Genomic DNA, 22,053 nt, shown 5'->3' with positions numbered 1-22,053 from the left:
AGGAGGCAATGGCCCTGCTCATTTATTCAGGCTTGAAGCCAGTGTTTGGCTTGGAACTCCAGCAGCGGCTGATGATTGCATCATGTGGAAAATCCAGGCAGGACAACACATTCTGCTTGCTAGGGACATGGTACCGCGTCTCCCCACTCGCACCCCCTGCGTGGGAGACAGGGCTGGAGACTGAAGACCAAGTGGAATTTTATAAAAGCAGATGCGGTCAGGCGGCCCCCCTCCCTCATATGTGCCCTGATGGCCCGCTTCAAGGCCATCCCCAAGACCTGTCTTCCTCCAGCGGCCTCTGTGTCTTCTAGTGCAATGGAATTGTTGGAAGGGGCGGGGAGGAGGGACGCGCTGGGGTGAGAAGTGTACACAAGGCACACTGGTCTGTTCCCATGACTGTCATGATGTACCGGAGGCTGGGCCCTTTATGAAAGCAAGCAGGCTCACTTAGCTCACGGTTCTGGGCTTCCAGGCAAGGTGCGGCCGGCGGCTTTGCTCGGCGAAGGCTCCGTGGTGGACAGCGTCAGGACGGCTGAAGTGTGTGCACAAGAAGTCACGCCACCAGCCACCGAGCCCTGCAGAGACCTGCAGACCTCCGCCAGTTGCATCTCCCATGTCTGGCCACACCGCGATGTCCAGTCCCGTCCAGCGATGTCTCAATCCCACGCCGGAGCCAGGGCCAGCACACTGGCTGCTGCGGGCGGAGCGGTGTCCAGCCCCGGACCATCAGCTCCGGGCAGTGTCCCTTCCTGAGCCCGGGCCGCTGGGGTGAGACCGTAACACCCAGCTGGCACTGTTCTCACACTGGCCAGGCAGCCGAGGGCGCTGCAGGCCGTCAGGCGTGGGTGGTGGAGGGTGCCCGCCTCCCAGCCATGGGGAAGATGTGCAGGGAAGGAGCGGGGCACAGCCCTGGTCCTCCCATCCCCACCCTGTGCTGGTGACCAGAGGCCACTTGAAATACGCAGAGGAGCCACTCAGAACTACAGACCTCGCACCCACTCCTTTATTGCTTCTTACAGAACAAGCACTTACAATCTTTTGCTTTGAAAAACAATTATGTTGTGGTGGGTCTTGAACTCAGGGCCTGGGCGCTGTCCCTTAGCTCTTTTGCTCAAGGCTAGCGCTCTACCACTTGAGCCACAGCCACTTTGGGTTTTCTGCTGTTTAGTTGGAGATAAGAGTCTCACGGACTTGCCTGCCTGGGCTGGATTTGAACGGTGATCCTCAGATCTCAGCCTCCTGAGTAGCTAGGATGACACATGAGCAACCGGTGCCTGGCTTTTTATTTTTATTTTTTTAAACATTTATTTATTTGTTTATTTATTTTGCCAGTCTTGGGCCTTGGACTCAGGGCCTGAGCACTGTCCTTGGCTTCTTTTCTTTTTTTTTTTTTTTTTTTGCCAGTCCTGGGCCTTGGACTCAGGGCTTGAGCACTGTTCCTGGCTTCTTTTTGCTCAAGGCTAGCACTCCGCCACTTGAGCCACAGCGCCGCTTCTGGCCGTTTTCTGTATATGTGGTGCTGGGGAATCGAACCCAGGTCCTCATGTATACGAGGCAAGCTCTCTTGCCACTAGGCCATATCCCCAGCCCCTTTATTTTTATTTTTAAGACCAAGGAGTCCTGGTGGATGCAGGGGCACAAGTTCATCTGCACATTTTCTAGCTTTGTTGTGAGCCTCCCTGTCATTGTATGCACACACGCACGCGCAAGTGCATGCACAGACACACCCCAATGCTCTGTGGCTTAAAATGGTGGGAGCTGGACTATAGCTCAGTGCCATGCACAAACCGTGGGTTCAATCCCAGCACCATAAAATGACCTAAAAGCAATGATGGGCATATTTTGGGGGTGCTTTGAATCAATTCTTATTTATTAGACATTTTTTCGAAAAGGGAGTGCCTTGATTAATTTTCCATTCTTTTTTCTTTTTCCTGCAGCAATGGGGTTTGAACTCAGGGCCTTGTGCTTGCGATGCAGGTGTCTCTATCTCTAAGTCACATCTCTGGTCCTGCTTATGGCTGGCTGTTTTGGAGAGAGGGTCTTGCTCCGTGTCTGGTGCTCATGAGGAAATGCGATCCTCCTATTTTAGTTTCTCACTGATGGGCTGACAGGTGTGCCACCACCTCCTTCTGCTAAGAGGGCTGAGGATCGCCTTGGAACTGTGATTCGCCTGTCTCGGCCTCCCACGTAGCTTGGGATGACAGGTGCACACCACTGCACCTACCTGTGGGTTGAGATGGGGGTCTCAAAAACGTTACAGCCAGGGTTACAGCCGGAGCCACTGGTGCCCAGCTCTAGTTTCTGTTGCTTCTGATCATCCCACATCCTTCCCAACCTAAGCGCTTGCTGGGGGACATGACAGAGTGGCTTTGGCCTGGCCTGACTAAACTCACTTCTCCCTAGAGTCACCACTGCGTGTCACGCCCGTGTGTTACCCACAAGGCCATGGCAGGCCACGGGCCCTCATGTCCCCATTAAGCCACCGGCTGCTCCCACCCTCACTGCAGTCGCCCCCCATCTCCTGTATCCACCCTTCACGTGAGGAAAATCCAGTGCAAAGCACCACCTCAGGACAGCGCGCCGGCGTGGGGAGATGGACTTTCCTTGTGTCACATGCCAATGAGCTGTGGTGTGTCACCACTGCAGAATAATTAGTGCTCCTCTTTGTTCCTCAGGAATTTAACATAGCCAATTATCGTCCTGTTTAATTTCTCACAGTTTTGCTACATTGACGGAGTTTTGTTTTTTTTTTCTTTTTTTGCCAGTCCTCAGGGCCTGAGCACTGTCCCTGGCTTCTTTTTGCTCAGGGCTAGCACTCTGCCACTTGAGCCACAGCGCCACTTCTGGCCGTTTTCTATATACGTGGTGCTGAGGAATCGAACCCAGGGCTTCATGTATATGAGGCAAGCACTCTACCACTAGGCCACATTCCCAGCCCCTGATAGAGAGTTTTTAACAAGTACGCTTTGCTTTTTAGTGTGGTGGGCCTTGGGTCATTTGTCAGCGGCCAGGCCAGTGCTGGCACGGGGTTTAGGACTCTGGATGTGAATTCCAAAATGTCCCTGGTCCCCAGGCTGCGTGGACGACTGGGGGAAGCGACATGCGGTCAGGATGGCAGTGGCCCTGGCTCCTCTGAGGGGCCGGGAGCTGTGGGGTCCTCAGCACCCCCCCAGGAATCCTGCTTGCCTTCCAGATGTCTGCACTGTTCCATACTTTTTCTGCAAAGCAGAGACAGTTGGGAGGCTCATAAACGGGGGTGGGGGGGTGTCCCCACAAGTACCCCCACCTGCCACCTCCACACTCCGGTGCATCTCCTCCTGCTCCTACCCCGGCCCAGGACAGGCAGCCTGGCTCCTGGCCATGGTACTGGGTACGGGGGGAGTGGGGGGGGAACCGGGCGGCTCGCAGGGAGGGGCGGGAGGCTCTGCGGCATGGGGGGCCCACAGCCACACACGGCACAACCACAGACGCGTGCTCCCTGTCAGGCTGCCACGGAGGCGGGGGCGGGGGGGGGGTGAAGACCTGGACCCCCTGGGGGCAGAGCAGTTCCCCAAAGATCAGCAGGGAGTCTGAGGTTGTCACAGTTCAGGTATTTCCAGACCCTTCTTTGCACGTGACAGGCAGTTTGATTTGGGACACAATTTAGGGCGTGGTCTCGGGTGGGAGCCAGAGCTGTGATTGATGTGTGGGGGTGGGTGGTAGTCCTGCGTGGTCCGGGGGTCGTCGTGGGCTGTCCCGATAGGAGGGGCTGGGGCGCAGCGGGGGAGGAGGCGCGAGGGGACCGGGGGTCACTCCTGCATCAGCGCCAGGAGGTCGCCCCCCAGGCCCTTCTCAGTCAGCTCATCTAAGCTGCAGTACCGGTGGACGATCTTCTCTGCCGTGACCACCACGATGCGGAGCCCGTGCGTGTCCTTGCCCAGCTGGCATCCGATGGCAGAGGACACCACCATGTCGAGGTTCTGGTAGGTGCCCCCCGCGTTCCTGTGGTAGTGGCCAGAGAACACGGCTTTGATACCTGTGGGGAAAGGGGAGAGACGTTAGGGCTGAGGCCTCCACGGAAGTCACGTGTGTGTGTACGTGTGTGTGTGTGTGTGTGTGTTCTCCTCCGTGCGTGGTCTGTGAACAGCAACATGGGACTACGTGACATGAGGAGTACTAGGTGTAGTGGAAAAGGCAGCGCAGGGACAGCTGGGATCTGCTCAAGGACAGTTCACACAGGCCACGTGCCGGGAGGGAAAGACACAGGGAGAGAGAGAGATGGAGGTGGGAGGGCAAAGGAAGGGAGGGAGGGAAGAAAGGAGAGAGGGAGAAAGAAATGAAAGACTGAGGGAGACAGGGAGGGAAGGAGGGAAAGAAGGAAGGTATGAGAAGAAAAGAGGGTGGGTAGCTAGGAAGGAGGAAAGACAGCCACAGAATGGGAGATTAGCCGCTGATTATCTGCTGCTGGGGCCGAACATTCAGGAAATAAGAGAACATTCATTCAGGAGTCTTGGCAAGACGGTAATTCAGTGATCAGCCAGGCCAAAGATGTGAACACGAAGGCTGCTGCGAACCGTGAGCTGTTTGAGGGCGTGAGCCAGACCCACGAGGAGTCAGCACTTCACACCCACGGGGGCCTAGAGAACACGGAGTAACGAGCACCCACAAGCTCTGGAGAGTAGAACCCGCACGGGGCGGGGAGTGGAAGGCAAAGCGGAACAGCTGTTTGGAGAACACTGGCAATTCCCCCAAGGGTGAAATGTTCCTGTGAGGGAGACACCGCAGCACGGGGTGCCGACGGCCGCGCCGTTCAGCAGTCTAAACCTTCATCTGCTGACCACGGAAGAACAAAACACAGTCTCCCCACACCATGGGGAAGTACTCAGCCATCAGAAGTGACAAAGCTCTGCTGACGCCTGCAACAAGATGAGCACAAGGCCGGGAGTGTGCAGTGCTGCCTATGGCAGCTGCCGGGCTGGGGACCCCCCGCCCCCCTCTCTCTGATCATGTGGCCTCGAGGGGCTGTGGACGTGACTGCTGGCTTCCGGCCTCCATGCCCGCTGGTAGCAGTGGGGCAGGGGCATCCACCCAGCATTGTTACTTTGTGGACGCTACATGCTCTCCATGAGACGGGGCTCTTGTGCCTCACGCAGTTATAAACGGGAATATTCTGGAATGAATGTCGGGCAATTCTGACAGAAGCTGGCAGCCGCTCATCCGTGCTTGGATTTCATGCCTTACGCGTTGGCATTCATAGAGATGGGCGCAGTCATGGCCGCTGGTCAAGTCACCACTCGATGGACCAGGACGGCAGCCTTCTGCTCCTGCACGTGGCTCACTGCTAATCGCTAGGATCCCAACACAAGCTATGCCCAATGAGGACGCTGGGGGTAGCAGAGATCTGAGAGCAGGACGGAACCAGGGAGCCACGCTGCAGACACCCCACTCTCCAGGAGAAGGGACTCCCCCACTGCGAGGAGAAGCTGGGGCTGTGGAACCCTGATGAGAACACTATCCTGGCCATGTGCTAGGTCAGCAATGGGCTGAGGTTTGTCTCAGAAGCAGGAAGCTGGAGGGAGGGCTGGGAAGGTGGCGCAGGCAGGCAGGAGTGATGGTCCAGCAAGCCAAGACCCGAGTTCAAACCCCACTTAAGAAAAAGAGGAGGAGGAGGAGGAGGAGGAGGAGGAGGAGGAGGAGGAGGAGGAGGAGGAGGAGGAGGAGAAGGAGGGGCATTGGGATGGTGGGGATGCGGGCGCCGGCCACTGGCACTTGAGGGACATGGGGTGGGGTGGGGGAGCTGCTTCCTGGTGGGAACCAGACCAGAAGATGCCTGGTGAGCAGGCGATGGTGGGACCTCCCCGGGAAGTGGGGTGCTCTGAACCTCGACACGACCTCCTTGTGTGCCTGGGAGCAAGAGTGGAGGTGGAGCCAGAGGGATGTGGTGGAGGCTGGGTGCAGAGGAGCGGGGGGCATTCAGGGCCGGGCCCCCTCATCCTCCCTGCGGACTCCCATCACCAAGTGGCCCAGAGAGGCCAAGGAAGTGACGTGGACCACACAGCTCGGGCCTCCATGTTGCAGCCTTGCCTGGAACCGGCCCTGGTTCTGTCTGGGGGACTTCTCAGCTCATCTGTAAGATGAACAGCAGATGGTCTGAGGGAGCTAGTCAGCCCTCCCCAGCTTGCACCCCACAGGCTTCCTCCACGGACCCCCAAACTCTTAACACCCAGACTCTTGGTTGAGAAGACTTGTAAGAAGTCTCCCCCAGTCCCGACTTTCTATCTGCATGTGACAGGGGCGCATGGATGCACAGCTCAAGAGGAAGGAAGAAGGTGTTCGGGGATCATGCCCTCCCTGACGGCAGGTTGATCTGGGTGGCGTTCTCAGGACTTGGGCAGTCATCCGTGGCCCACACGCCTCTGTGGCTCCTTAATTGAGTGGTACACATAGACTGTTTCTGAGTGATGAACTGCTGTATGGAGATGACAAACATCTTCTTAAGTTACTGCCAGAAGGACAGAGCTCCCAGCAGACCAGCAAGTCTGCAGGGCACAGCTTCCTGGCTTAGCTCTGCATTTAGTTCCCCCATGGCATCCGCCTGCGAGGACGCAGAAAAGGCTCAATCAGAGGGGTGGGCAGAACATCCTGATACCCACCACTGGCTTCGAGGCCACCAGGACAGCAGGATGAGGCTCTGCTAAGGACAGCCTGCTGTGGAGAGCTGTGCCCCGGCGTTCCCGACCGAGGCCTGGCATGAGGAGACGGGCCGTAACTGGACAGCCATCACTTTGATCCTGTGTGCGCGCGTACGTTTATGAAAATGCAGCGCGTGTTTACATCAGCAGCTAATCAGAGAGAAAATGGGGCTGGGAACCAAACACACTCAATTTATCCGCCTCATCAGTAAAAAAGAAATGTGACAGTTGCTGGGCACCAGCATCTCACACCTGCCATCCTCGCTGTTCAGTAGGAGTCTGGGATCCGGAGACTGTGGTTTGAGGCCAGCCCAGGCGGAGTCCAAGGGACTCTTACCCCCCAGTAACCCAAGAAAGCCGCAAGTGGAGCCGTGGCTCAAGTGGCAGAGTGCCAGCCTTGAGGGGAAACGCCCAGGAACTGCTTAGCACCCAAGCCCTAGGTTCAAGTGCATGTGCAAGTACGCGCACAACGTGCGCGCGCGCACACACACACACACACACACACACACACACACACACAGAATCCTGACAATAATAGCGAATGCTTTCCCAAGCCCTGCAGCCTCGCTGCCCCTGACTCCAGTTCCCCATGGAGGCCATTCTCACAACCCATGTGGGGCATGCACCTCCTGAGTCATATAAATGTGAAATGCCCCCCCCCCCAGGGCTGTGGCTGCAGCTGGTGGACGTGGCTGGGCTCTGAGGTGAGTGGATGAATCCGTCTGTAGGGTGGGGAGGGGGCGGCTGGCAGGAGGGGCCTGGCTAGAGGACACCGGCCACGGAGGAGGGGGGCCTGGCCCTGGAGGCCACATCTTGCCCTGCCAATTTCCCGCCCACCGTGTGGTGAGCAGCTTCTGCCTAGACTCCTGCCGCCATGATGCCCTGTCTCCCTCCCGAGGAGCTCAGAATCCACCGAGCCAAGGACCATGCATGGGCTGACGCCTCTGAAACCTGGAACCCAAACCAATCCCTGCACGCCAGAGCCCCAGTTCCTCCCACCCACCTGCACCGCTGTGAGGACCGAGTGGGAATCAGCCCCACGCCCAGGGTCGCACGGCAGGAAGCTGGGTGTCACGTCCAATAATTACACTCTCTTCCCATCTTTCTGATCAGATCTGCTTTTTCCTTCATTTGCACTAATTACAACTTTCTCTCTATTCATAATTTCCTCTTTATTTTTGAACGAAGCTGGCAGGCTTGTGGGGGAGATGGAGCGCGGGGCACACATTAAGGGTTTAATCCAGAATGGACAATTTTCTAGATTTCCATTACTAGCTTTCCATGCCCGATCTTAAACACAGCTGCCAGGACAAGAGGCTCATTAAATAGATTGTTTTGACTGACGGAATGCTCATGTATCAAATTGGAAATCCATCCAAAAATATGTGAGGGGGGTAAACAGGGGTGAAGGGGGAGTGTTAAGGAAGAGATGTGTGTGGAGATGTGCCTGGAGCAGAGACGGAGGAGGAAGAACACAGCCATTCAATCGCCAGCACCTTTGTTACCTAAGTCCATTTCTGTTTAAAGACTGGGGAAAGCCCAGAGCAGCAACAAGCCAGTTAATACATGAGCAAAGGAGCTAAAAAGCGTCTTCTCAGATGAAGAAAGAATGGCCAACAAACACATAAGGAAATGCAAATCAAACCAACACTGAGATTCCACCTCACCACCTCACCCAGTAAGACTTTCCAGCATGGAAAATCCAAACAACAGCAGATGCTGGGGGCTGTGGGGAAAAGGGAACTGACGGGCCTGTACAACCACTCGGGAAAGCGGTTTGGAGATTCCTCGCAAAACGAAACATAGACGTTCCCTACGATTCAGCCATACCACTCCCGGGCATCTACCCAGAGCACTACACGCCAGGAGCCGGTAAAGACATCCCATTGTGCGTTCATGTTCACTGTGGCACTAGTCACCATAGCCACAACAGATGAGTAAAATAAGAAGGGACGATACTGAGCGACTTCTCCCTTACTTTACACAGTAATGGTCTAGATTTGTACTTGTGCAGTTGGAACCAATGGGGGGGGGGGGGGGGGGCAGATGACTTTGAAGTGAAGCCAAGTTCAGTGAATGAAAAACAACTTATTTAAACTCGCACAGGGAACAGAACTCTGAGCTCTGAGCTCTGGGCTGAAGCCTCACCTGCCCCCCAACTCATGAGGCCGTGTCGCCCCCTGGTGAGGGGTGGAGGGGATGAGGACGTCCTCAAGGAAGGCCACTGGAGGGGGCGAGGCCCGAGCCAGCGGCCGGGGCTTTGTCAGAGGAGAGACACCGAGTGGCCACGCCACGTCTCGCACCACGGGGCTGCGCTGCGCATGCTCCCCTGGCAGGACTTCTGCCCTCAGCACCTCCCGCCCAACGATCCTTTATTCCCCTCTAAAATACTTGGTCTGTGGTATTTGGTTATAGCAATGGAAACTGACGGAGACGCTAGGGATGCTGGGATCTTCCAAAGGAATCTCGGTGCTAATTTCAAAATGACACCAACTGCCATTTTTAAAACATGACCTAAAGAAGTGAAGGTAAAATATTTTGATTGTAAACTGAGACACTGGGCGGGGGGGGGGGGGGGCGGGGGGCTTGTGCAGGTTTGAAATGGTGCAGAGTAGGCTTTTTTTTAAAAAAATAGCATTTTAAAGTTTGACTTTTAAAGTGAAACACAGCTGCGGAGAAGGAGCCTCTGCAGCTAACTGGCTTTGCCGACCCCTCCTCCAGTCCTGGTGCCATTGGTGAGCGAATCAATGCCAACTTAAGGCGGGAATTAGTGGCGTGCATTCACACGCAGCAGATTCTCAACTTACAAATATTTACCATGGGGACTTGATTTCCACTTTAATTAGCCCAACTGTGAAGGACACCTCCAAAGTGAGAAACGGAGCCCATCCCAGAACACCAGATGTAGCTCTGGCAGTTGGTCTTTTATCTGATTTACAGGGAACGAGATAACAGACATCAGTGACTAAGGCATGATGATGTTGGATGGGAATGCATTAAGACACAGAACACACCCAACCTGGGAAAAAGCATGATGGAGGCCAGCCGGGAAACAACGAAGGTAAACTTGCCGGCCTCGCTCGGGCTTCAGACATGCCAGACTCAGAAAGGACGTTTTGCCAATTCTCTTTAGAAAGTCGGTTTGGAAAAGCAGCACCCAGAAGTTTTGAAAACGCACTCGAGGCTGGGACACTGTGAGATGATGGTGGCTTCTGAGTGAACAGGATTGCTAGATTTGGGGAAATCTGACAATGAAATTATATTCAAAAGTTGTTTACCAACAGTGAGGTCTGTGCTTTAGAAGTCAAGTTCCATCACTAAGTTCCAGTAGAACTTTCCATCTAATCCAATCGTCCCCACCTTTTTTTTTTTTTTCCCCCAGTCCTGGGCTTTGAACTCAGGGCCTGAGCACTGTCCCTGGCTTCTTTTTGCTCAAGGCTAGCACTCTGCCACTTGAGCCACAGCACCACTTCTGGCCGTTTTCTGTATATGTGGTGCTGAGGAATCGAACCTAGGGCTTCATGTGTACGAGGCAAGCACTCTTGCCACTAGGCCATATTCCCAGCCCCAAAGGATTTTTTTTAAACTTTTTTTTTTTCAGTCCCTGGGCCTGGGCTCTGTCTCTGAGCTTCTTGTGCTCAAGGCTAGTGTTCTTCCACTTGAGCCACAACACTGCTTCCAGCTTTTCTGAATGGTTTACTGAAGATAAGAGTCTCACAGACTTTCCTGCATGGCTTTGTACTGTGACCCTCAGATCCCAACTTCCTGAGTAGCTAGGGGTGAGCCACCAGTGCCTAGCAAAGGAATCAAGAGGATTTTGCCTACGGGCTTTCTCTGTAATTGGCGTACTACATAACTTAAGAGTTGGCAAACTACAGGCCGGTCCTGGAGGCCGGGCTGTGGGTCCTGCTGGGCGATCCTCCCTGAGCCCTGGGAGGGCTGCTGTGGAGACTCAGTTCAGGGCCATATTCCATGGGCAGGCCTTTAACTGAGAGCTTTCCAGTGCTCCACACATGCTGGCTTTGTGGGACCCTCCTGGTGACCCTCAGAGGCCAGCATGGACACCTCACATTAATATTACTAGTGGGACAGTAAGGCAGAAGGTGTTTAATCCATGTGGCCAGGGGACACACTGAAGGGTAGGGAGGTGCAGAGAAGGACAAGGCCCGGGTGTTCCAAACACCAGCTGCCCTGTGTCCCCCTCCGAGCGCTCCTTCATCTGTCTCTCACCTATACAACTACACGCTTAGGGTTTGTCTGTAAACTGGTGAGCTACTCATGCTTTTGCTAACACATGTTGAAAGAAACATGAGACACCCTTTTATGTGTCCCCCGGTTTTTCTTGTTCCATTTTGACCCTGCCCTCACTGCACGATGGGTTCCCGGTGTGGTGAGTGGCTCCCCCAGGCATGGCCTCCACTGAGGGCCAGAGGAGGCGTGCAGTGGGCAGACACCACGGTGGGCCAGGCCCCAGCCCCAGTGGGGCCACCAGTGAGACATTAGAAGAGGACCGGATGATTTATTTATCTTACAAAGTGTAAGATAAATGCATGTGACCTTTGTGCTCTTCAAAACAGAAATTCTTAGCCCATAATCACGGGCCAAGATCCTTTCCCTCTCTCATTTTTTTTTAAAAAAAACACATAAATACTAGAGATGAAACCCTAATTCTGTGAAATTACCCATTAACTTTTGCAGGAAAGATCAACTTGTTGGAATTTTTCATAATTGCTAAATTTGCTCCGGGCTCTTTAATACACAGTTCTAATCTCTATGTTGAAAACGGAAAAAAGAAAAGGTACCAGGATATCAAGGGAAATGCGGTCAGTTAAAGAGCTAGCCTTTTATTTTTTAAGATTGAGTTTTGAAATTACATGTATTAAGTGGGTCACGCATTAACCTCCCACTAAAAAGCGTCCCAAGGGATGAGGCAATGCCCAGCTTCCTTCCACCAAGATTTCATTATCTCTCTTGTCTTTTGCCTCCAACTAGGTATCAGGTGAATTAAGGGGAAAACTAATTTCGACATCCTTTGGATGTGATGAAATTGATTATCCTCAGGCAGAGCCAAAGAAGACGGAACATGACAGGTGCTGCTTCCTGTCTGTGCATCTGTCCTGATGCCTTTTTATTTGTACCAGTTATTGACTATGTTTTTGCCCCATACAAAGAAGGTCTTTGAAATTTTATTGCTATTTTTTAAATTGAGCTTCAAGAGCAGAAACAGGAGGCCTCCGTTTCTAGGGAAACCTCAGCGTGGCAGCTTCGGTTTTCGGGTCACAGTGCACAGCCCCAGGCGTGGGGCAGTCCATGGTACAGTGACACCCCCCACCCCCCACCCCCCGCCTCATCCTCTGGATAGAAAGTCATGTGGAGCTGGGAGGTGGCTGGTGGTGCTCATTATTAAATCATTTATTCATCCCACACAATGATTCAGAATTATTCATAAACTCTCTGGGAGAAAGCAGGGTTTTACCTCCATGGTGGTTTGGGGAGGGATGTGTTCTTTAAAAGGATATTTTATAACAACACAATTATCGTAATTAAAAGCTACCCCGATCGTTGGATGAGCTTCTGACATATTTCTGAGTGCTGGCATTTTAGCACAAGGAGATAAATGAGACTGAAATAGTATTAAGGAATAATAAATAATGGAGCTGTGGGGGGAAGAGGGCTCGCGGCAACATTAAATACCATCTGCCATCATCACCCCCAATTTTATCACGGTCTTTAAGTTAATGAATTTTACAAAATATTGCTTGAACTTCTGGCTTTCCAAAATTAGTTTGTGATCTACTGCTGTGACCCTGGCCACTGTGTGCATCCTGAGCAAGGGGGTGCACACAGCTCCCCCAAGTGCCCGCCCGCCCCTACTTCCCCACCCGTAGGTAGGACACACGGCCTGCAGCAGCGGCCCGCGGCCCCCCGAGTCTGGTACTGCCAACACCCCCCAGCTCTGTGCTGCCTGAAGGTCATCAAGGAAGGGCCTAGGGAGGCCCCCCACTAAAGCTACCTGCCGTGGCCTGTCCCGGCCCCAGGGCCCGCCTACCTGCTCTGATGAGCTTGTCGGCCAGCTCCTTGCGCACAGCCTTGGTGAGGTTGAAGTAGTCATCGTCCTCGTCGATGCTGTGCAGGAAGAGCGGGATGTGCTGGAAGACGATGGCATGCTGGCACTGGCGCTGCCGGGCGACGGCCAGCTGCTGCTCCAGCCAGCGGTCCTGGGCTAGCTTTAGCGCTGGGCACTGGGATGCGTCGTGCAGGAACTGGGAGTTGAGCACCAGGAACAGCACCCCCCCCGCCCAGAAGCTGAAGTAGTCATCACCCCAGGTCTGGCGGAACTCCTCCACTGTCTCGGCCGTCGGCACGTTGCCCACATCATGGTTGCCACTGACCAGGACCAGCGGGATCTCCTGGTCCACCATCCCCAGCACGCGCTGCAGGTCCTCTGTCTGCTGCTTCCGCCAGGGAGTCCCTGGAAGAGCGAGGGCACACCGGAGACCTCAGATGCACGGACGTGGGTAACACAGGGAGACACGAGGGAGGGCGAGGGCACACCTGAGAGGGTGGACAGCACTACTGAGGATTGAACCCAGAGCCTTGGGGGTGGTAAACAACCACTCTACCACTTGAGCCATGCCCCTAGCCTTCTTTGTGTGTGTGCGTGCCAGTACTAGGGCTTGAACTCAGGATCTGGGTACTGTCCCTGAGCTTTTTTTTTTTTTTTTTCTCAAGGCTGGCGCTCTATTAATGTGAGCCATAATGCCAATTCAGGCTTTTTGGTGGTCAGTTGGAGATAAGAGTCTTATGGACTTTTCTTCCCAGGCTGTCTTTGAACTTTGATCCTCAGATCTCAACTTCCTGAGTAGCTAGAATTGCATACTTGAGCCACCCATGCCTGCTCCCCATGCCTGTTTGTATTTTGCTGGCCCCTGCCTCCCGGTGGCTGGGATTACAGGCATGCACTGCCACACAGACATGCCTGTCTATCCTCTGAACAACCTCCCCGTTTCTCCCCAGGACGCTGGAAGCTGAATGTCAACAAGGCCATGGCTGAGTGCTGGTGTGGTGTTTTCATTGACATAAACACCAGTGAAGCTTCACGTCTAGTTTTCATTTCAAAGAACACTAAGTACAGCTGGCTGCACTTTTCTCCCAGCATGCTGTTGTACTGCCAGCCCTGTGGTGCGTGCCCCCGACATCGGAAATGAGTCCCACAATGATGCTGTTTGCAGTCTTACCATGCATGGAGCCTCACAAACTACACCCGTTCCATTATGGGAGAAATCCTCAGAAGCTGAGCAGCTAGGTCAACAAGGTACTCGCATCCCACCGACAGCCTGCCAGAGAGCAGGGGCTCACAGGTCAGTGCTGGGGCACTTCTCTCCCCTGCTTCCCCATAGGATTCCGAATGGAAATGATTACTTGGCCAGAGAGCTGGAAAATGTGTGGGTGACAAGATCCCTCCTCCTTTAGACTGTGGGCTTTCGTACTTCCTGCCAGGATGCACTGAAGCTTTAGTAAATGGATCTCCAAGTGACCAATTCAATTCCACATCTGCTTTGGCAGCCCCCCGTGAAGCGAGTCAGCAAGCACACACCGAGTGGTGGCTGTGTGCAGGGTACTGAGTCAGCGGCTGGGAGCGAGGCCCACTTGTCTCTAAACTGGTGCGTCCACTATGGGTCAAGTGAGTTTCAGATGTGCGTGCATGTGTCGCTGGCATCGTTAGACTCTGCTGAGGAATGCCAGGCAGGACAAGGCTGTGCACCATACCGCGTAAGCCCTGAGGAGTGGTGAGGAGGAGCAGGCCCACTAAACCACCAGAACCATCACTGATCGGAGGAAAGGCTGGTGACCACGGCTGAGAACAACTTACTGTCTGTTCACCATAACTGGAAGGGAGAGTGTCGAAGGACTCCCAGCACAGAGAGCTGAGGCATGTTTGAGATGATGGGTATGTGCATGACTCTGATTTGGTTAGTATACGTCGTACATGGGCTAACATGTCACCTTGTACTCAATAAGTGTGTACAATCGTTTTATGTTGACTGAAAACTAAAGTTAAATAAAGCAAAAAAAAAAAAAGACCTTATGAAGAAACTATAGCTAGGAAAGAAAGCCCCTAATTCATACATAAAAACAGTAGGTGTGCAATTATAACTAGTAGAACCAGGAAAAAAAAACACCAAACCTTCAGAAATGACACCTGAGAGGTGATTACTGTTGGGGAGATGCCCTTCACAGCCCCTCCCCACACCCCACACCAGGCTTTGAGCTGGGGAGAACCGCATTTCCTAGCTGTTGAGGGTAGACCCCTCCTGCCCCCACCCCCACCCCCACCCCACCTCAAATCCCCCGGGCCGTTATTCTTGCCTTCAGGCTTTGGATATATCCATTCTTGAGAAGTGCTGGGCCAATCGATTCACTTTTAGTACATCATTTGATGTATCACAACTCAGGAATCCAACATTCCACTTGAATGTTTTTATATATAATCTCAATGAAGAAATAAAAGAGAGGTAGAGCTTTGTTGATGCTACAGGAAGCTCTTATATGAACTTTGAAAGGGCTTACAGATGTTCATGTATTATGGTGCAGAGGATCTGACATTCTTGCTGTTCTTGAGAATTCGCACAGCTTTGAGCATCCTAACTCCACAAATTCAGAAGGTCTAACTCTGCTTAATTATGGGGGAGACCTTTAATCTCTTTTCTACCTCCCTCCCCTTCCCTTCTTTCTTTCCCCAAGTGCAGGTACTATTTTCACTGGAGAGCAAAAAAGAAGGCTGGAGGTATGGCTCAAGCGGTAGAGCTCTTGCCTAGTAAGTTCAGGGCCCTGAATTCAAACCCCAGAATCACTGAAGGGAAAGGAAAAGAAAAAGAAAAACGTCTTTTTTTTTTTTTTTTGGAGGTGTACTTTGCCCTAGGATCCCGGGGCTCTAAGGAACCCAGGAGGCCACTCAGGGGCTGTTTGGGGCAGAGTGGGCCAGCAGGGGTCCTCGGGAGGAGCCAGGGCCTGCCGCCTCACCTAGGGGGAAGCAGGCCCTGCCTGGCACAGGGGGCCAGGGGGTGTTCCCGGTAGTCATGCTGCCTGGTAGCCTCTGCCTCCTGGCTAGAACATGCCAGTCCCGACCTGGGGTCACAGGTGCCATGAACAGCTGTGTCTTCTCTCTGAGCCGAGTCACCTGATCATCTCTGAGGCTCCTGAGGCCCTGACCTGGTGAACCACCTCCAGAGGCTGCCCCTGCCTAGGGCTTCTCAGCTGCTCCCCCGCCCCTCAGTGCTACTGCAGACCAGGCTTGGCCCCAAGGCCCCCAACCCACTATAAAGGCTGCTGCTCACTTCTGGGGTCCGCCAGTGTGAGTGGCAGGGACACAACCCAGTGGTCCAGTCTACAGCACAGCCTCTCTTTACAAGTCCTGCCTCAGGAGAAGGCTGTCATTCCACCATGTCTCTCGGCTGCCCTGATCTGCGGGATGGGCGCAGAGGATTTACCGTTCTTGCTGTTCTCTCGAATCTGGCTGGGCTCAGTGCATTCTCACTGAGGCTGAGGCAGGGGATGTTTACAGGAGACATCTGCACAGCAGCCAGAACTATTTCCTAACTTCGCAAGGACACTGCCTTTGGGGGAATCACACATCCTCCAAATACTGGTTTAAGAACATGAAGCCCATCCTTCCTAACCCCCTCAACAGAAGACAAGGCTCCCTAGTACAGTGCTTCTGGCACCTTCTTCAAGCCAGGGGCTTAGGGGTTTGCGCCTCGGTTACACTGAGCCTTGGGCTTCCCATGTGTGGAAGGGTAGCCCCAGGCCTCTGGGGGCAGCCATAGGATTCAAACCAAGGAAAGATGAGGTTTGATACAATGTCTGAAAAGACATTTGTTTCTTCTCTCTACTCCCCATCAACCCCCCCACCCCCCCCCCACCCCAGCCAGATCAAATTAATTCTTCCATTTCTTTTGTTCTTAAAATCAGTGGCCCATTGTGCGAGCATAACAATCAATAAACCATTTCTAAAGGCAGGAAAAACTCCCCAGGGAGAGACATAATGTTCAGTTATGTGTTTAAAAGAGTAAATGCTAGATGACAATAAGCCAACTTGAATGGAAATGTCTGCGCCATGTTTAACAAACCCCATGTGTGCGCATGAGCGTCTCCTGAGGGTCAGAATCTCGCTTGCCCTTGGCATCACCACAGCTCATGGTACATCCCAGTGCAGTCTCCTAAATTCGCCCTAGGCTTGCAGCAAGTGCCCGGGAACAAAGCCTACAGCCAGATCTCAGCGCGGCAAACGGCACACGGAGAGACGTGGCCTGGGTCTCAAATGGCTTTGTGTTTCGCAGCAAGGGTGTGTGTAGAGCAGGCATAGGGGGAGAGGCAGGGAAAGAAGGCAGAAGATTCTGAATGAAGACAAGATATGAATGCCTTAGGAGAAGGGAAAGAGAAGGGCTATGCTGGGGAGGCCTTCAAGAAAGGGGTGAGGCATTCACTAGAAGCGGGTACCCAGAATCTAGGGATCCCAAACCGAGCAGAAGCCTGGATAGACTGACACTGTAAAAAGCTGCAAAGTATTTTAGAACATCAACCAGGATGTGATGACATGAGATAAAACCAAGAGGTAAAAAAGCACTTCCAGAACTACAAAAAAAAAACCCAAACCTATTTGCCCCATCTACTGACTCTGAAAGTTAACGTGAGTGGATGTCAAGAAATGTAATGGCTTCTTTCTGCTAATGTCCAGTCAGGCAGAGATTATGGTGTTAGTTGTATCCCAAACAGCCTCAAAATACAGTCCGATAAAATCTCCTCACAAAGTAGGAAGAGACATCAGCTTCCTTGGCCTAACAAGAAACATCCATGAGAAATGTGCACGAAACTGGATGGCCAAAGAGGGACTGCTCTCCTTCAAAGTCTAGGGCCCGGCAGGGAGGCTGCTCACCCACTCTGACAGCCATATCCTTGCGCGTCCTGGCCAGGGCACAGGGACTGCGGAGAAAGAAACACACCTATCATCAGAAGGCAAGACTGCCTCCATAGGAAGCCTTGAGAGCCCTCTGGAAGCAAAATCTTGCTCCCAGCACTGATGAGGGAGACTAGCTAGGACGCAAGGCCAGTACACAAACAAAGGTCAACTGCATCTCCCAATGCCGCCAGTGAAGAAGTAAGCATGGCGAGGATCTGAAATACACGCGGAGACGGGATGAGGGAAACACGGAGGCTGCGAAACAACCAAGACTTTGGTCCTATTACCCAACCGCTGGAGGAAAGCCCGAGAGAAACAGAAATCAAAGAGCTTTCTTTCATTTTTTAAAATACAAACTTGTTTTTTGGTCCCTTCGTTGGCACAAACGGGGGTGTCTCATGAAAATTTAAAACTTTGGGGCATCAAGACACACTCTCAGTGTGAACTTGTTCAAAGTACACTGAATTCAGTTACAGAATTTCCGGTACGAGACACCTTTTTACTATTAATGTTTGGAAATACATTTTTTTTTTTTTTTGCGCCAGTCCTGGGCCTTGGACTCAGGGCCTGAGCACTGTACCTGGCTTCTTCCCGCTCAAGGCTAGCACTCTGCCACTTGAGCCACAGCGCCGCTTCTGGCCGTTTTCCGTATATGTGGTGCTGGGGAATCGAACCTAGGGCCTCGTGTATCCGAGGCAGGCACTCTTGCCACTAGGCCATATCCCCAGCCCCTGGAAATACATTTTAAAAATAAATGAAAAAATAGGAAGACACTATCAAGAAAGAAGAATGAAGACCAGGAAGTGGGAGAGGAATTTCTGCAGCCCTGCCCTCCTGAGAAGGGGGAAGGAGGAGCAGGTATTCTGTTACCTGAAATCTCCTCCGAGTGTCCCTCATTCTCAGAGAACTCGACCCCCAGCTGTGTGGGACAGAACAGTGCATGTGTGTGCGTGCGTGCGTGCGTGTGTGCGTGCGTGTGTGTGTGTGCATGTGTGTGACATCCAGAAAGTGGGGCTTAGGACAAGATCCAGAGCTGTCTGTGCAGCACCTGTCTGCTGTGGGTCCCGGAGGCCACATCTGGGCTGCAGACAGGTGTGCAGATGATGAGACAGGGCTCACACACAGGCTTGTACGAGACTCCCAGCACCAGCCCTGAGTGTACAGGAGTCAGGTTCCACGGGCAGGGTGGAGACACAAGTCAATCAGGGCCCCTGCTGGGTGGCAAAGAAGCCACACCACAGTCACCACACTCATCTCAGAGGTCCATTAGGACATGCCAACTCAAATGGCAACACTTTCATCCTCTTCAGAGGCCCTGACACCACTGATAACCTCAGGTCACCAAACGTAAACATGGTTCCCTGCAGCATCAGCTGAAGAGAAAATCCGACTGCCTCCAGCAGTAGTTATCAGGTGGTGCACCCTTAGTGTAGAGCAAGAAATGAGAGTTTAACAGGACGGAGTAAAGCCAGACGCCAGTGGCTTATGCCTGTAATCGTAGCTACTCAGGGGACTCATACCAGAAAAGTTCCAGAGACTCCATCCCCAAACCAGCAAAAAGCCAGGAGTGGCAGTGTAGTTCAAGTAGTAGAGTACCAGCGGTAAGCAACAGAGTTAAGTGAGTGAGAGGTTCTGAGTTCAAATCGTGGTGCCAGAAAAAAAAAGGAATAAAAAAGAAATCAGTAAGCTAATATACTGAGAGATAGAAGTGTCTGGAAGAATATGGGAAGCTATTAAGAGTGATTATTCACAGAGGAGTAGAAGGACAAAACATTTCAGCTTCCTGTAAATTCTGAATGTTTTATGAGCACACATCACTCTCATAATCAGAGAAATAATCAAGACGTCAAAAAAAATCACAGATGTACTAAAATTAGCTCATTAGGTAAACAGTTGTACTGAAACAAATATAGTCTTAATGGAACAAATATAAAGCAAATGCCAAGGCTGATGCATAAGACCAGTTCATCCTTCTAAAAGAAAAGAGAAATGGAAAAGAGAAAACACCAGAAAGACAGCTTTTAAAAAAACCAAAACTCGGGCTGGGAATGTGGCCTAGTGGCAAAAGTGCTTGCCTCATATACATTAAGCCCTGGGTTCAATTCCCCAGCACCATATATATAGAAAATGGCCAGAGTGGCGCTGTGGTTCAAGTGGTAGAGTGCTAGCCTTGAGCTCAGGCCCCAAGTCCAAGGCCCAGGACTGGCAAAAAAAAAATGTCAATAAAAAAACCAAAACTCTTATAATCACAATGAGTAAATTCAATTAAAAAATGTATAACAAGATTGTGGTCAGAACAGACTGTGCTCTTTCTAAACAATTGCCTTCCATAAATAGAGTTGTGTTTCAGAGCAGATGACTTCCACAGCCAACACAGAGAGGCCGAGGACGGAGCCCAGTGGTAGACCGAGTGCCTGGAAGCACCACTTGCGTGGTGCGTGGGGGCCCTGGCTTCCATCCCCAGCACAGGGGGGAGGGGAAGGAGGAAAACAGGGTACAGGAGAGAAAGAGAGAGAGAAGCTAACAGAGTCTATGTGAGAATCTGAGTAGTATTAGGTGACTACTATTCTGAGATCTGGATGAAATCTAGGATCATGGAAGAAAGGTATTAACCCAGGTAAGACTGCCAAGGAAAGCCTGAGATGCCTGGTGAATTTTGAACTTCAGATAATTTTGTTTAGTTTAAGTATAGTCCACACAACCTTGATGTTCCTGTACTTTAAAAAATGCTTTATCTTTAAATAGTCATACAAGGGAGTTGCCATCCACCCAATGGAATTTACAAACACAGCACACCATGATCAATGTCATCCCTTTCAAAATGGTTCCTGTATTTTTATTTGTGGCTGGGTGCCACCTGGGCTAATGAGCCTAACCCCAGAGCGAAGTGAACCCAGGTGACTCCCAGGGGGGTGTGAGGGGCACAGGGTGCTGATCAAGGACTGGAACAGGGCCCAAGCGGCCTCCTCGGTGGTCCCAATGACAAATGCAAGATGAACACTAAGGCGGGAACTGCAGTTCAACCCTTAAGTTTCTACAAGGAGACTCAAGAGAAGAGTTAGGTCTAACTCTTGAAACAGCTGGCCAGCTCAACCACACTTTCCCCACCTCTCGGAATCCCTGACCTTGCCATTACCGGGGAGGGCCTGGGGGAAGAGGCGCTGGCTGGCTGGGTTGAAATACTTTCCTTCTGTGGAAATTTGGATAATAATACATACCGGGGAGGAAAAAAAAGGTGCAAACAAGATGTTTTCTAAATTGTAGCCAATTTGTAAGAGCATATTTGGGCTGGGAGGAGGATGAGGGAAGCAAGGAGCAGAATTTAAGAAGCACCCCCCCCCCACCTCGTCCAAGGGTTGTGCAGGGGCTGAGCCTGTATGTGCACAATCCTGAGGGGAAGAGCCTCCTTAAATCCTGCTCCCAGATACCTCTAGCCCCCACGTTCCTCAGCACAGAAGAACTGGCATGGATTGTCTGGGTCTGGGGAAAGAAGCAAGCTCAACGTGGCATACAGGGAAGGGAACAAGATCAATACAGCGCATATAATTCACTACCTCCTACATATACACAATAGGATAAACATACACACACAAGGAATACACACACATACGTGCACACACTCTGTACAAGGGTGCCTGGAAAGGAAATGGGGGGGGGCTGGGAGAAAACCTCAGACATTGTTTGTTCCTTCTAAATTTTTGTTCATGTAAGCAAATCCCTCTCCATTAAAATTGTAAGAAAAACCAGAAGAAACACATGGCAGCACACAGCACACAGCAACGACAAGGAAAGATGGTCACAGGAAGGTGTGCGTACATCAGGAGCGGGAAAGGTGGGCCTCCATCACCTGCTCGCCCACAGGACGCGGTGTGTCCCCACAGAAGAAACCACACACACACACACACACACACACCTGCAGGTGCGTTAACTACACCATGTGTGCACACACGGGAGCACGCACACATGTGCTTTGATCACTGCGTCACTGGATCTGAACAAGACTGAGTGACCTGCCGCAGTCCTGGACGGTGGGGGAGCACGTGCGGCGTGGCTGTGCGGGGCTGGGCCTCATGTGTGCACGCCTGCTTTGGGACCTTGTTTCTCTCCCCAGGGACTCAGGAGGCTCAGAGCGCAGTGGCACCCGGGCTTTCCTCATCCACAGCTTGGCTCAGCTGCCAGTTCTGCCCCGGGACCTGTGTTTCAGCGAAGGGCTTTCTTTTATTTTCTGTGCCTTTGAGAGGAATGCGAGCTCTTGAATTCCTACAAGTTCTGTGTAAAATAACAAACCGCAGGTTGTGATTAGGACACCCTCCCCCATGCCTGCTTGCTCGCTCCCTGCTGCCCCCAGAGGGACCGCAGATGGCCGGAGGGATGCTGACCCCTGGAATCCAGCCAGATCTCAGGAGCAGAGGCAAGCCCCTG

General features: G+C 52.4%; 1 protein-coding gene and 2 long non-coding RNA genes across 4 annotated transcripts in view; 1 reads left to right on the top strand and 2 right to left on the bottom strand.

Annotated features, from left to right (window-relative positions):
- Positions 1-2,727, bottom strand: part of LOC125340666 — a 12,787-nt gene extending 10,060 nt beyond the window's left edge. Inside the window, exons 1-2 of the long non-coding RNA XR_007208798.1 lie at positions 2,259-2,727; positions 379-384 (exon numbers count right to left, since the gene is read on the bottom strand). This is a non-coding gene — a long non-coding RNA (uncharacterized LOC125340666). The remainder of the gene's footprint in view (positions 1-378; positions 385-2,258) is intronic.
- Positions 2,304-22,053, top strand: LOC125340665. The gene is made up of 4 exons (XR_007208797.1): positions 2,304-2,426; positions 11,102-11,108; positions 14,450-14,458; positions 22,043-22,053. It is a non-coding gene; the product is annotated as an uncharacterized LOC125340665 (long non-coding RNA).
- The window catches only part of Cpped1 (calcineurin like phosphoesterase domain containing 1), a 62,623-nt gene continuing 44,005 nt past the window's right edge, over positions 3,436-22,053 (bottom strand). Inside the window, exons 4-5 of one of the 2 annotated variants that reach the window (XM_048332424.1) lie at positions 12,721-13,143; positions 3,436-4,015 (exon numbers count right to left, since the gene is read on the bottom strand). In XM_048332424.1, the coding sequence (XP_048188381.1) occupies positions 3,789-4,015; positions 12,721-13,143 (650 nt within the window). In that variant the 3' untranslated portion in view covers positions 3,436-3,788. The remainder of the gene's footprint in view (positions 4,016-12,720; positions 13,144-22,053) is intronic. The other variant, XM_048332423.1, reaches the window with a different exon arrangement.

Source organism: Perognathus longimembris, chromosome 23 (assembly GCF_023159225.1).
Source record: "Perognathus longimembris pacificus isolate PPM17 chromosome 23, ASM2315922v1, whole genome shotgun sequence".
NCBI lineage: Eukaryota > Metazoa > Chordata > Mammalia > Rodentia > Heteromyidae > Perognathus > Perognathus longimembris.
The sequence above is the reverse complement of the archived record's forward strand: the minus strand, read 5'-3'. Positions and strand labels throughout refer to the sequence as shown.